At 41.0% G+C, this 15,828-nt stretch overlaps 1 protein-coding gene across 1 annotated transcript in view; it reads right to left on the bottom strand.

Moving 5' to 3' along the window:
- Positions 1-15,828, bottom strand: part of CDCP1 (CUB domain containing protein 1) — a 52,935-nt gene that overhangs the window by 10,951 nt on the left and 26,156 nt on the right. Inside the window, exons 2-7 of the mRNA XM_060247717.1 lie at positions 15,343-15,552; positions 12,766-13,119; positions 10,617-10,982; positions 7,168-7,401; positions 3,431-3,817; positions 692-1,057 (exon numbers count right to left, since the gene is read on the bottom strand). Of these exons, the coding sequence (XP_060103700.1) occupies positions 692-1,057; positions 3,431-3,817; positions 7,168-7,401; positions 10,617-10,982; positions 12,766-13,119; positions 15,343-15,552 (1,917 nt within the window). The remainder of the gene's footprint in view (positions 1-691; positions 1,058-3,430; positions 3,818-7,167; positions 7,402-10,616; positions 10,983-12,765; positions 13,120-15,342; positions 15,553-15,828) is intronic.

Here is a 15,828-nt window from a genome sequence, read left to right as displayed (position 1 = left end):
TATGTTTTGTAATATTTAACTCTGTTATGTCTTTTTTATCATATTAATTTTTTATACTTATGTTCTCTGGTCAGACAAGTTTTATTAATGAAAGCAAAGTCTCATGGTGTGCACACATAAGCCACCTTGGTGGCCCTTGTAAGGAGTCAGGATGCAAATTTTGTGAATAAATAAATAAGCAAGCATGGGGAGGATCAAGGCTTTTTTTGTAGCAGGAACTCCTTTTCATATTAGGCCACACACCCCTGATGTAGCTAATCCTCCTGGAGCTCACAGAAGGCACTGTACTAACAGCTCTGTAAACTCTTGGAGGATTCACTACATGAGGGGTATGTGGCCTAATATGCAAACAAGTTCCTGCTACAAAAAAGCCCTGGGGAGAACATAACCCAAATTGCATAATTCATCTGAGTAAACTTGACTATTTAGTCACATTCATAACTAGGAAGGTGCTGAATGTGGTCCCCAAAATGTAAACCCTTACAATGCAATCCTAATGAGAGTTACTCCAGCTTAAACCCATTCATCTGAAATCAAGTAGCAGGGAGGTGGTTCTCCTCTCTCTCCTTAATAGCTGCAAAGAAAAGAAGCAAACTGAAAAGTTTAACTCTTGGTAGAATTAATCTCCCTTTTTGTGGAGAGTCACAGGAAACACCGTTACATGAAATCAGACACAAAGAACAACACCCACCTGATTTTTTGTCAGTAATTGTCACTGCGAACTGCATGGACAGTAATTTCTGAGGAGATGGTTTACAGTTACTTATGTTGACCCAGAAATTATGACGCATATGTGGAACCTTTGGCAGCGATTCATCATTACGGCATGAGATTTCTTCTCCATTTGGTCTCTGCTCTTTAACATAGACATAAGCCCATGCCTTGTCACAGGTAAGATCATTCCAGCCAGATAAGAACTGAAGCTGTGCAATATTCTTCTGTGGGACACTGATGTTCCAGTAGACATTCATGTAGGAAGGCAGACCATCTACCCAGTTAGGGGTCTCTAAGTAAATTTTGGATTTTGGAGCTGGGGTAACTGTGAAAATGCAATCTTCTGTAGAGACACAAGGAGGAGATATGCCAAGTCATTCCTTTTCTCTTCTGGTATTTTTTGTATTGTGTTTGTGTGTGCACGCACTTGTGTACCTGGAAGTCATGGTGACTAATGGCAACCCCTACTGAGAACATTTTGGACATTTTTCATAGAGGTGGCTGGATTAACCTGCCTCTGCTTCCTGGTGTTCCTTGGAGGTCTCCCATCCAAGTACTTTCCAGGGTTGGCTCTGCTTTGCTTCCAAGATCTGACAAGATCAGGCTTGCCAGGGATATCCAGGTCAGGGCTGCAAAGTCATTTCTTCATTACCGTTAAGGCCAAAGGGACACTTTGCTAAAGGAAATTTTCTTGATCACATTACCAAGCAGAATTAAAACTACCTTAAAACCTCTTGGTAACACATCATTGTTATGGAGGACCTAAAGATCCTGTAACTTTTTGATAAAATTCTGGAGCAAATTAGCCGTTAGGATTCCAGAGTTGCCTCCATCCAAGAAATTTCATCTTTACTCCCTTTAAACTTATTATAACTTTAGGGTTGCTAACTCTGGGTTGGAAAATCCCTGGAGATTTGGAGGGTAGAGGTGGGTGGGGTTTGGGGAGGGGAGGGGCATCAATGGGGTATAATGCCATAGAGTCCACCATCCAAAGAGGCCATTTTCTCCAGGTGAACTGATTTCTATTGCTTGGAGATCAGTTGTAATCCCGGAAGTTTTCCAACCACTACCTGGAGGTTGGGAGCCCTAATGTACACTTTGTGAAGGGGGTTTAAAATATTTTATAGCTGCCATCCCCACAAGGTTGCCAACTCCAGGTTGAACTCCTCCACTCCTGCTTTGAGAAAGACCAACATTAAAGTTTAATTTTTCCCCTTGCTGTTCATTCGCTCTTCCTGTGCTACAGACTGTCCCCTTTAACTGAGGCTATGTGAACTTTGCACTTATTGCACACCAGACATAGATTTTTAAAATAAATAAATAAAGTTTATAATCTTCACTATTCCAGAGAACACTTTGGGGAAAAAATACACAGACAACATCTGCTGAAATAAAAGAACTAGAAGGTTGAGCTTCAAGCATTGAGCCCAGGTGCTAATATGACGGTCCTAAATGTAACCTTCCTGCTGAAGATAAACAGGTCTGGCTTCCAGTCTGGAAGACAACCTGGGAACTCCATGGATGCCATCCTGACTCCCAAGATGGATATACAGATGCCAAACAAATCAAAGCAAATACATGCAGGTGGTGAACAGTGTTCCCTCAAGCTGAGTTAGTATGAGCTAGCTCACAGTTTTTTAGCCTCTGGCTCACACATTTTTTGTCTTCGCTCAGGAAGGATGACCCCAGAGCAACCTTATTTATGCAGTCACTCACAACTTTAATGTCAGTAGCTCACCAAGTAGAATTTTTGGAGTCACAAGACTCCACAGCTTAGAGAGAGTATTGGTGGTGAGGTATCTGAACCTTTGACTGCTGCTTGTGCTGCTACTGGTGTCTTAATTCTACTGCCCTTCCAGGCTACCTGTTCTCTGCTTGCTACCCTGTTTACTTATTTAGAAAGATTTTATGCCACTGCTCCAGGGAATTTGCACAAGGCTGCTTGCAAAATAAATAATAAAAACTAACAGTTATTAATTAAAATCCAGAATTAAAAACTGCAGCCACAGCCTAAGAGCAGCTTCAAACAACAGTTTTCAGACTAAAAGCACACTACAAAATGGTGTTAAAAGACCAGCCTTTTGCCTGGATGGGCAGAACCGTTTCGGCCTAAAAGGGAGCAATGTCGGTACCAGGCATGCCTCAAAGGGAAGGGCATTCTAAAACTGAGGTGCCAATTCAGTCCAACTCATTTCAGAAAGTATTCCTACCCAAATATTAATTAATAGATTTCAGTCTCATGATGTTAAAACTAAGTTTCAGAAGGTGCCATCCAAGCACTTAGCAATCTGTACAAATGCATACAAAATTTGATTCTTTTCTTTTATTCAAAGAATAAAAGTAGAGTTGCCAGTCTCCAGGTGGTGGTTGAAGATCTCCCAGAATTACAACCGGTCAGGGCTTTTTGTGAGCAGGAACGCAGTGGCCAGGCACCAGAGGGTGTGGCCTAATATGCAAATGAGTCCCTGCTGGGCTTTTTCTACTAAAAAAGCCATGTGTGAAACAATGGTGATGTCAAGGGTGTGGCCTAATATGCAAATGAGTCCCTGCTGAGCTTTTTCTACAAACAAAGCCCTGCAACTGGTCTTCAGGTGACAGAGATCAGTTCTCCTGAAGAAAATGGCTGCTCTGGAAGGTGGACTCTGCTGAGGTCCCTCCACTCCCAAAACCTTCAGGAATTTCCCAGCAATCCTAAATAAAAGGGAAATGCATTTACCTTTCATTTCTGGCACAAAAACCAACTTCAGATCCTGATTCTGAGCATCATCATTGAACTTTTTCCCAAATGTCTTCAGGCTTACGCTGACGTTGTTTCTGATCTGAATTTTTTCAATGGCTCCCCCTGGACAGTATATACCAAAAGTTAAGGTCTTCCCTGGAGTGGTCCCATTAATGGCATAACTGTAACTTCCACTGCATATATATTGTTGTTTGGGCATATGTTGCTGTAGTTTCAAGTTTGGAGCCCTCAGTTCTATGTTGGTGTCAGTAGGTGCTGTAAGTCTCCAGATGAACATGTGAAGTGGGACTGGCAGCCCGAGAAGCGCCTTCGGTACACGTAGAGGAAACTCTCTATTTTGACAAATCCTGGAATTCCGACAGGCTGTAACCAAACAAACACAAATTACAGATCAGGTCAGCTCTAGTCAGGCAAGCAGTCTACCAGCTAAACATGACCCATGGCTTGAGAAAAAAGTCTAAAGGAGCATTCCTCATAGATCAACCTACTTCTGCAAACCCAAGAGCTTTTGAAAAATGTGTGTTCAAAAATGAGGTTCTCAGGGCTTATTATATAAATTTGATAGATAGATAGATAGATAGATAGATAGATAGATAGATAGATAGATAGATAGATAGATAGATAGATAGATAGATAGATAGATAGATAGATAGATAGATAGATAGATAGATAGATAGATAGATACATAAATAAATAAATAAATAAATAAATAAATAAATAAATAAATTAAAATAAAATAAAATAAAATAAAAAAATAAATGTTGGGAAAACCCAGCAGGAGCTCATTTGTGTATTAGGCCACAACCCCTGATGTCATCATTGTTTCACACAGGGCTTTTTTGTAGAAAAATTAGGTCACATACCCTGATGCCAAGCCAGCAGGAACTATGTTCCTGTGCGTTCCTACTAAAAAAAAAAGCCCTGGTGGTTCTATAAGGGAAGGGGGCAAACTCCCAAAAGTGTACTCTTAGACATTGCTCTCTGGATTGTGGTAATAATTTTTCACTCTAAAACAGTTTCACAAAATGTGTGTTCATATTATCCTGCTCAGGCCAAAGTGCACAAGAAAAAAAGAAAATACATATTAACGGTATAACACCAGCAAAGGTTTTACACATTCATGTGCGCACTGTATCACTAAACTCCCATAAGATTATATTCTAAGATCTTGTAGGTCGTATGGGCCTTGCTAGGCAGCCACAACAATATCGCTAAGACTGCCAAGTCCTGGTTTTTATAATCAAATGCTGGGAGGAGAGCAGGAGTGAACTAGGAGGCCAAAATGAGCCCAGAAAGGATAAGGGTAAAAATCACAGTGATTTGGGTAATTCCTAGAGTGCTGGTGCTGCAAATGCTGTAACATTTCTGCTGTTCCACTGTTCAAGTGCAGGCAGTGGAGGGCAGGAACGGAAGCTTATCAATTGCAGACAGGCAAATGGTAAACCTCAGAGTGGGGATTCAAATGTGTGTTTTTCAGATCCTAATCTGAAACTCTTACCACTACACCACACTGGCTGCTGAATAGCAGCAAGTTACCAAGTGGTTGCTGCCAGACCAAGGGAGAGGAGCTGGAGAATCCTGGAAGCCCAAAATTGCTCTCAAAAGCAAAAACTGCTTTCCCCACCCCCTCCGAATTAATCATTAAGAAGAAGAATTGCAGATTTTTACCCCACCCTTCTCTCTGAATCAGAGACTCAGAGCGGCTTACAATCTCCTATATCTTCTCTCTCCACAACCCTGTGAGGTGGGTGGGGCTGAGAGGGCTCTCACAGCAGTTGCCCTTTCAAGGACAACATCTGCCAGAGCTATGGCTGACTCAAGGCCATTCCAGCAGGTGCAAGTGAAGGAGTGGGAATCAAACCCGGTTCTCCCAGATAAGAGTCCGCACACTTAACCCCTACACCAAACCGGCTCTCTGTATTAAGCAAAACAGTATTAAGAACAGTATTATGCAAAATAAACATAAATACACATATTCACATATACACATATACATACACAAACATACATACACACACACACATACATATATATATTTATATTTGGGTCTGGTCTGGGGGAATGGCCTGGAAGAAAACTGAATTTTTAATCTTTTTTTTCACTTTCAACCCTTATTGAGTCTTAATGTCTTGTGCCAAGGGGCACCATTGTTGGGTTGTGCATAAGGTATCAGTTAGCTTGAATCCAGTCCTGCCCCTCCTCTTGCCCTTTACTGACAAGAAACAAGAGCTTGAAAGCTACTGAGGCTGGAACAGTTGGCATCATTCAGTGGCCACTGAGATCTTCAAAGGCATTCATTTCCTAAAGGTACAGACGCTACTATTATTCTGTGGATTTGTAAATCCCCAATACTGTAAAAGACAACCACTATTATAATGATTTCCATACTGTAGATGAACGGCATGTTTCTAACTCTCATCATTCCTCCCAGTACTATACCAGCTCCATACACCTTTGATATTCACTTACATATAAACATAGAATCTATAAAGGTTAATCCACCATCACAGTGCTTACCCTACTTTGATAGAAGAGTTTTAGAGAACCTATGCTCCCCTCTCCAGATCTAGATTAGTTTAAATCAAGAATCAGTTAAACGTATGATGATTTTGTTATATTACAAGTACATATTTAACTTGCTGTGAGAAAGAACAAGCCTGTCTCCCAGTATTCAATCACCCTTTAGGTACAGCATTTCTGAGTGCAAGTATAAATTCCCAATGAGTTGGGCAACCAGACAGGTTTTTTTCCCCAGATGTTCTTAGAAGACAGCTTTGTTTTGAGCCTTTACCAACCAAAAGGCAAAGTATATTTTCCCCATGGGTGCTATTATTTCTTTCAAGGTTTACTACTCTAGTCATTAGATTGATTACTACTCTTCTAATGGTCTTTCACTAACTTGCCAAACACATTCAGAAACAGTGACAGAGAATCTGGGCAGCTTTCCAGCCTCTCTGTCCATAATATTTTGGACTGTCTCTCACACCTATGAGCTCACAATGTTCTCACAAGAGCCTGAGATATAATTATCAGTATGTTATGATCTGTTTCCATGCAAAGCAATGTGGTGATGGAGATGTCAAGTAGCATTTTTACATCCATTTATGAACCATAGCTGAAGCATCTTGCCCATTTCAAAATAGGCCGCTTTTTGTCCCCCACCCATTTTCAGCGCATTTTATTCTGTGGGGGTTGCCAGTGCGTCCAAAGAGGCTGGGACGCCATGGCCCGGACAAGATCCTTGTCTTTAACCACTAAATCACACTGGCTCAGTTCCCCTCGAAGTGTGGCAAATCACTGGACACAGAGAGAGTGAGAGAGAGACTGACTTGTTTCTATGTAGCTTGACAGCTGCAAGCATTTGAATGCTGGCATTATAGCACTGCATTGCTATATTAGTCTATAGTGCAAAAGTTAGAACCTTTTAAAAAGGCAGAATAAATGTGCTGAAAATGGGAGGGGAACAAAAAGCAGTTTATTTTGAAATGGGCAAAATGCTTCAGCTATGGTACGTAGATGGATGTACAAACGCCACTTGAAATCTCCATCACACATTGCTTTGCACAGTAAAAGATCACAATAGGGTTAAAATGGCAATGTGAAAGGGCCCTGAAAGACAGAGACAGTACTGACAAGAGGAAGTGACTTTGTGGAGAAATACATTTTTGTTAAATGTCTTTCATATAAAGAAATTCAGGATATTTTCCTTATACCTATAGATTTTTCAGCAATCATCTTTACATTGCTGGATATATCATTTTTGTGGCACAGAATGATTATCGAAGCTATGTCACCAGATGCTAATGTCACATTAAGCCCGCAGTGTCTAGGACTTGTGCAGATTGAGCAGGCAGGTTTATTCGCTGAATGGGATCCAGATTGCAGAGATTCTGAATAAACTGTAACATTCATGTCCTCTTTTCTAAGGTCAACGGTGAAGGATGTATCTGAAAATAAAAGGACATCCAATCATGTCATTTAAGAAGTTGTGGTGCTTCATTACAGTCTTACAAAGAGAAAAACATTAGTAGTGATGTTCCAAGATTTAAGAAACACCCATTGTAGGAAAGTTTATTTAGATCTTTTGTGCTTGTCGCAGTAAAAATTTTGAACAGGAAACAAGTGAAAATTACATCTTTCTGGAACAACTTTTCTTTGAATTATGAACCACTCATCCTCTTGGCTCAGAACTATAATAAATCCCTGTGAATGGAACATTTGTTTTCTGAGAGGCAAAAGTTTGGAATCTACACCCAAAACATTGCAGTTGTAAACCAGGAGAGATGCAATTAGAGAAGACAGGACATCACCACAAGAGAGCAACTCATTAGACAAAGGGTGCTTTAACACATGCTAAATAATGCAGTTTCAAGTCACTTCTGTGACCATTTGCTAGTGGATTTTGCCATTTCACACAGTAAAATCCAGTTGCATAGTGCATTGAAAGTGGATTGAAAGTGTGTTATTTAGTGTGTGAAAGCTGTGAAAGCCAGAGCCCAGTCTGTTTTTCACACCTACCAATCCTCTTTGTACCCTGATAGTTTAGAAGAGAAAGCCAGCAACAGTGCCCTCAGAACAGGGAGAAAGGAGGTGGAGAGGACAGAGGAAAAGAGAGACATCTAACTGATCTCTGTTAAAATACAGTTTAGGCTTCTGGGATTTGAGCTCTTGGCTCTATCTCCAGTCAATTCAGGAGGAAAATGACTGTTTAGTGTTGTAGGCCATGGTGGCTCACCCTGGGTATAGTTTCTCTTATGTAGTGTTTCTGGTGTATTTGAAACCTATAGGACAGATTGAGATTTGGAGTTTAAAGACTCTAAAAGGCTAGGAAATCTGTGGAAAAATGTAACAACTTTTGCAGTCAAAAGTAACTTGGCAGTTGCTGGAATTCTCTTCATTCTAAAACAATATGCATATATATGCTGTAAATAAATTGCACCACCATTTCTCAATATTATATTTGTATAAGGTTGGTTTTGAATGTCCAGTTTATTTTCATCTCAAATATTTTTTTTTTGGCTTGGTGGTATGACAAGGACATTTGATGTGTGAAGAAGCCCCCCACTTAATGCCAAATAGGATTGGCAGCTCTGGGTTGGGAAATACCTTGAGATTTTGGGGATGGGTTTTGGGAAAGGGAGGGAGTTCAATAGGGTATAATGCCACAGAGTCTACCTCTTAAAGTGGCCATTTGCTCCAAGTGAACTGATCTCTGTTGCCTGGAGATCAGTTGTCATCCCATGAGATGTCCTACTACCACCTGGAAGTTGGCAGCCCTTGCCAAAATCGATACACTCTGCCATCAAGAGGACAGTGGTACTGTACCAAGTGAAGGCTTTTCCCACAAAAAGGATATCATTGCCCATTCCTGCCACCTCAAATTGCCATGAGCAGTGATCTCCAGGGCTTTTTTTTGTAGAAACAACCCAGCGGGAACTCATTGGCATATTAGGCCACACCCTCTGACATCACCATTGTACCACACAGGGCTTTTTTGTAGAAAAAGCCCATCAGGGACTCATTTGCACACCCCCGATGCCAAGCCAGCCAGACCTGCATTCCTGTGTGTTCCTGCTCAAAAAAAAGCCCTGGTGATCTCAAAGATGGTGCACACCAATGTGTTTCCTGGCGCTCACTTGCTTTTTGAGAGTTGAAGATAAAATTCAAATAATCAAAAGGGCCATCTAATATCTCTGGACCTGGCACTCCCTTCTTTAAGCCATGAAGGGAGCACATCTTCCCCATTCTTTGAAAATGGCATCTGTTTCTCAAAGCAAAATGCCAATTCCATCTATTTTTCACCTCCTTGACACAGGAAGCTTCAGGTAATTCAGAAAAGTCCATATCTCTGAGGATTAGGCCTGACAAGCCTCCCACTATAGCAGGGCTCCCATGGACAAGCTCCATGTCCCACAGCAGCAAAAGCAATGCCACCATGTCCCTGCCAGCTACAAGCCAGAAGTGACAATAGAAAACTTTAACCACTGACTGAAACTCTATGGTAAAACCATAGACATTATGGTTATGATTTAACTCCTTGGTTAAACCATAGACCATGCCCCATGTTCCTACCTCTAATAACCACTGATGGACCTCTGGAAAGGAGTTACTGCTATAAAAAAAATCTTGCCTGTCCCTGGCAACTATTTTGTGGTAGTACTCACTATTCTCTCTCAAAATCCCTGAATGCCCATATACTCAACAAGTTTGGGGGCATCTCCATTAGCCACTGTTGTCTAGCCTTCAGGAAAGTATGACCTCTCATTGGTTTAGTTCATACATAACAGCAAACTATAGTTGGCTTCTGTAGGGTTGCCAGTCATCAGGTGGGAGTGGGGGAACCCCTGATTTTGTGGGCTCCTGCCTGCCGCTGGCCAGTAGGGGGAAGCCCCGCCAGGACCAGATCTACCTGTTTTTTGAGGGGGGTGCAAAATTAAAAAATGACGCTCCCTTATGGGTCATTCTGTCTTATGGTCCCATAGAATATAATGGACTCCATACTCAATTTGGCACCCCCCTCCGTCAGCGCCCGGGGCAAGCACCCCCCCTCTGCCCCCCCCTAGATCTGGCCCTGGGCCCGCACCAACAGTAATGACCCCACATGACATGTCACACATGATGACAACACATGGATATGACATCATCACACTGGGGATGTCTCATGCCCCCCACTCCCAGAAAGCTTCCTCCCACATCCCACCAGTGCAAGGTAAGGACCTGGCAACCCTATACATGAGTGAGCCTAGGGGATCCTTGCTTCCCCTTCTCCAACCCATGCAAGAAAATAATTATTTGGGAGTTGTGATAATCCATACTTTGCCATAAATATGGAAATGGGATTTGTACTTTCCTTTCAAACCAAGAGTTCATATAATGGCTTGTTCTTATTTGCACATGCATATGCAGCAGCAAACCAGGATGTGCCACAGCCCTGGAAGTTACTAAATATTCTTACCCCACACAAAGAGAAAAGGGGCAGGAAATTGTTCAAGTGAGCCTGAGGCTCCTTTCAGCATCCTTCTCATGCTGCCAAACCACAATTTGGCATTAAGTCTGAACCCATCCAGCTAGTTTGTGAATTAAACATTTTTGAAAGTCAAAATTTCAGAATTCAAACCAAAGAACCGATGCATGGAAGAGAGGAAGGCGAAAAAAGACTTACTTTCTTCATGTATAGGGTAGTGAACATCAACTTTAAAAAGCAGGCGAAGAACTCCAGGGTCCCTATCATCTTGATCACAGCCTTGCAAGGAAAGGTTAAAGTTACCAGGAACATCCACTGGTTGTCTTACTTCCAGTGAATACACCACAGGGTTATCTATTCCAGGTAAGAAGTACTCCAGTCTCTGTTCTTTCCGTTCACAAATTGATTTGTTGTATTTGAGGAAGAAGACGTCGGCTCTCAAAGCAGGTGGAACAATAAACTGCCACGTCATGAGCTCATCTTCTGGGAAGCCCAAGGGATAGTTGGCAGACATCAAGGTTGCAGATGATTCAGTCAAAAACGTTGATTCTATAATGCACAATCCTATTTTTTTTTAAAGAAAAAAGGAAAAAAAAGAGGGGAGACAGCATTTGAAAGGAAAGAATATATGTCACGCTCAGAGTTATGTATGCTAGAACGAGAAGTTGATTGCGGTGCAAAAGGCCTTTGAGCCCCTTATGCCTGACTCACAAGTTATGTACAGCCCTAACTAATATATACAGATCATTGTGATAGTGGGGGAGAAATTCTCTCACACACATTTCACTGGATTTAGACAGTAGAAGCAGGCCAAAGAGACAGGTCTATCATCTGTGACTGAGATCGCAGACCAGTTAAACAGCAACAAGAATGTCAAAACATACCCACTATAAGCTTTAAGAAGAGTACTGGGTTCAGTTGAGAAAATGAGCATTACTTAAGTCACCCGCTGGCTTTGGTTACCTTCAATTCAGGGCATGTAGATTGGGGTTTATCAGGCACCTGTGAGTACGTGCATGTACTCACTCAACCCAATTTTACCTTCTGGATAAAGGGTTTGTACTCAGAGAAAGAAGAGCCATTGTTCCCAAAAATGTGTGACAGTGAAACAAAATGTTTTGAATCAGGGAAGATACGCAAATTCATTGCAAACAGACATCCAGTCCATACAGCCAATGAGGATAGAAACTTATTGCCACATTAAAGGCTACAAAACCATGCTAAGGGGAAAAATAGATTCTTCATGACCCTTCTCCATCCACCTGTCTTTCCTTATGATTGCTTTTCTTCCCATCCGGGTTTGCTTTCATTGAGGGACGTCAGGGCTGTCTCAACTCAATGCTTCGCCAAAGCAGCTCCATCGCTACCCAGTGAAATGAACTCTCTTCCACCTCTGACATTTAGGAAAATGTGCAAATCAGAGATGGTTAGAAGGGCCTTTTCATTGATGTTACCAGGAGGCAGAGGCTGGGCCCTCTTTAGTTGCCCAGTGTCAAATGTTATACAAGTGACACTGGGGTAGGTTAAAAACCAAATCACAGAAGTATTTTCAAGCCCCAGCCCTAGGTGAACTCTCAGGTGGTACAAATGAAACCATAACAAGAATGAAATGTTCTAATAGTGTCAAATATTGATATTAATTTAACAAGAAAAGAAGTTCTGTGTTATATCTGGATGACAAAAGTGCACAGTTTCTCAACATTTTTAAAGTAATCCTTGGAGTAATGCACTTACCAGTTTCCCATGCACCTACAGTTCATTCCTCTAACATTATGGTTAGTGGAATGCAACCTCTTCATACATCTGCATAAAAGATGGTCTACAGCAGTAATTTAGTCTATTCTAGGGTGGCTTGGTGTGTCAAAAGGAAGGCCTGCTGGAGTCTCCAACCATTCCCCGCCAGTTGCCCTATTCTATATAATTGATATTTATACTTTTAAATTCCATAAATATGCCAAATAATATAATTTTTTATATCTGCAAAACTATAAAGATGTATTTTATGTTATTAAATAAGTAAAAGCAGTTAAGGCTTATTGCATGTATTTCAAGTCTTCTCAAAATTTCCATTTTTCTCCCTAGAAATTACTAGGAAAAGTGTTTGTTTTCCATGGCTTCAAAATTTCCAGATGTTTTACATCTTTACACTCATCAAATTTTCTCATTCCAGTCCTCAGTATCATCCATGACTAATCTCACCAATTAGCAAGTCAGGAAAACTCTTTGGATAAACCTGTTCTGCTAAACAATCCCTGCCCCACCCCACCTCCAAATCATCAAACATAAACAGGCATTTCCTGTTAAGCATAAATCAGAGTTTGGATAAACTACTGCCTTTGGCACTTACTTTTAATGGAATCCCTGCTTTCTATCTTGAAGCCGGAAGTGTTGAGTTTTGAATCCCAAGGAAGCTCTAGTGTCATGATTACTTCCCCTTGCACCTTCACCCGGGAAACGGAACCATTTCTACAGAAAAATCCAATATTGACTGTGTTGGCAGCAAAGCGACTGCCGATTTTATAAATGACTTGATCATGGCAAGCGTCTTCAGGTTCCACTTGTCTTAGCCATGTCGCAAACTTCAGTACTAGTGCGTCTTTTCTACCAGCTTTAACATCCCAAATGAATGTTCTGTTAAGATTAGGTAATCCTGAGGGCTGAAGAAGAACATCTTCAAAGGGGCAGTGTCTTGACATACAATCTAGAAACAGACAAACAACCACAACATAAAAGAATCATGACTGTAGGTGACCATCCAGTGAGTTTATATGGGTTAGTGCTTTCACTGCTGTATTTATTATTTTCCATACCTGCTGTAACCAAGCAGCAAACTGGGTAATATAAACACTTTGACAGCCATTAAATCACAAAAAAAGCATGGTTTCATCTACTCAGAGATCTTCAGCAAAGATGAAAACATGGAAGGCACTAAATCTGAAGCAATTAGCTTAAGCGTGTACATTGTAATAAGGAAAGCTATTCTTTACAGAGTACTTTCCTTCCTTCTGGCTTCAGGGTAGGTACTGTGTGTTTAGTGCAACATCCCAACCTGAGCTGGACCCAAAATTTCCATAACAGGAAACCAATGTAATGGCATTTGGTCAGATAGGACTTGCAGACTGGCTGATCACTAACCTATCTGGCTATACTCTATTGTATAGCACAAGACCTCAGGCAAATTAAAGAAAGATGCTGCTATGGGTTCTGTTGCCTACTCTTTAATACACCTCCAGAGAACAGCATCTTGATTTGCAGGAGATTCACCTAACAAGAAGACGGGTGACTAGTCTGAGAGGTCTTGAAAGCCAAAGGCACTTGTTTGGATCACTTAGCCACATGAGCCAGACTCTCACCTTATTTGTGGCAAGTTAAACACACTTGCAATGCAAACTGCAGCTTAAGAGCAAAGAGAGACAGAAAAATCCAAAGGACACAGTTTCATTTTCCTATAAAATTCGGCTGCTACAAATAGGGTATTCCACATGAAGCATGCAAGCACTTTCCACAAGAAACCACTGTCAATCTTAGCCCTTCTGATTGAATTCTGTGCCTCAAGTCTGTTGTCTTTAAAATGGAGGCCCATTTCATTTGGAGTCCACAAGCCTTTTTGAAAAGAGACTCAAGAATGGATGAATAATAAAGTTCAGTTACAATGAAAATACTTCTAAGGTGGCTGATGGCATCCTTTTAAAACATTAAAATAATATAAACAACACAATAAAATTATAAAAGAATGCCTGAGCCAGAAGTTTAGAAAAGTACCAGTATCTTTGCCTGGCCCCTAAAAGGTAATTGGTACACTGCCAGATGAATTTATGTAAGGGAGGGAGCAGTGAAGTTTTTGCAACACAAGATGAAACCACAGGGAACACAAAACAGGATTTCTGAAGTCAGTCTCAATTATCAAATGCGTTCATGTGGAAGTTGTGTTGCCAAATTTGGGTTGGGAAATATCTGGAGATTTAGGGATGAAGCCTAGGAATGGTGGAGTTTGGGGACAGAAGAGATCTCAGTGAGGTATAATGCCATAGAGTCCACCTTCCAAAACAGCCATCTTCTCCATGACTGTAGTCTGGCCATCAGTTGTAATTCTGGTAGATCTCCAGACCCCACCTGGAGGGTGGCGACCATACATGGTTCTCAAATGTACAAGTCATAGACAATTTAAGGCTAGCATTTTGAACTGAGTCAGGAAACAGACTTGCAGCCAGTGAAGTTTTCTACATATGATCCCTACAATAACCAATGAGCAACCTCACTGCATTCTGACCAAGCTGAAGCTCCTAAACAGTCTTCAAAGGTGGCCCCATGAAGACCAATATTGTAACCTAGCCAGATCATCTAGCTTGTCTAGTGCCAGAAAACCATCTAATACAGATGGTATGGTAGAACTATGAATTCTAATTGATAATTAAATCAATAAACTAAGATTAAGTAGATTTAACAGTGGTGGCCAATTTTAAATGGCAAAAAAAATTATGTCAGGGAACAAAAAAAATGAAAATTAATTAAAGATGGTCCTTTCAGCCAAGTAGCACACATTGATTATTAATTTTCAAGTTATCATCCACTTCCTTTAAGGTCTCAAAAAAGCCCATGTATGAAGGTTTTATTAATGTGCTAATCTGAAATTAATAAAAAACAATTAAACAGATTAATGTGCCAAAAGGCAGGTGACTTACACAAACAGAAATTCTTTAAATCCATTTGCAGCCCTAACTGTAAAACCTCTGGCTCACTTCCATGTTCTGAATAGCACCTACGCACAAGGTTAGGGCTAAACAAAGATGATGTAATTGTAGTAGCAGTAAATATGGAGTTAATATTACTCATTTAAGCTTTTATTATGTGGTTCAAATCTGCACATATCCAAAATTATTTGCGTGTGTTCAGAAAAACTCAGAGAGACTAGAATACAACTTACCTATGTACCTCTCAATTACCAAGACCCAATATTTTTCTGGTGTGGGACATCTAAAAGAAAAATTAAACTGCTCCCCAGATTGTATTTTCCGTTCAGAAAAGCAGTCGCTCCCTGCACACATCTTGCACAATTCTTCTGCTTGAGTAGAAGGTCCAGGCTTTACTGAAACTGTTATTTTGTCAACAGGACGAATGGAGATGTTGAGGGCACCTGAGAATGTAAAAACAACAAAAGGATTGCATATCATATTTGGCAAAACGAATGACAGCCACCTGCATAAATGTTTACAACCACCACTCTGCCAGAAGGAAGTATATTTCACCCCTGCCAAGTCAGCATTCTTCCATCTGAGGCGGGCAAAGCAGTTGGCCCCTTTCCTAGAACGTCGGGACCTCGCAACAGTGATCCACGCAACGGTCACCTCAAGATTAGACTACTGTAATGCCCTCTACTTGGGGCTACCTTTGTGCCGGACCCGGAGGCTGC

This window comes from Heteronotia binoei, chromosome 10 (assembly GCF_032191835.1).
Source record: "Heteronotia binoei isolate CCM8104 ecotype False Entrance Well chromosome 10, APGP_CSIRO_Hbin_v1, whole genome shotgun sequence".
Classification (NCBI taxonomy): Eukaryota; Metazoa; Chordata; class Lepidosauria; order Squamata; family Gekkonidae; genus Heteronotia; species Heteronotia binoei.
This window is presented reverse-complemented; position numbering and strand designations above follow the sequence as displayed.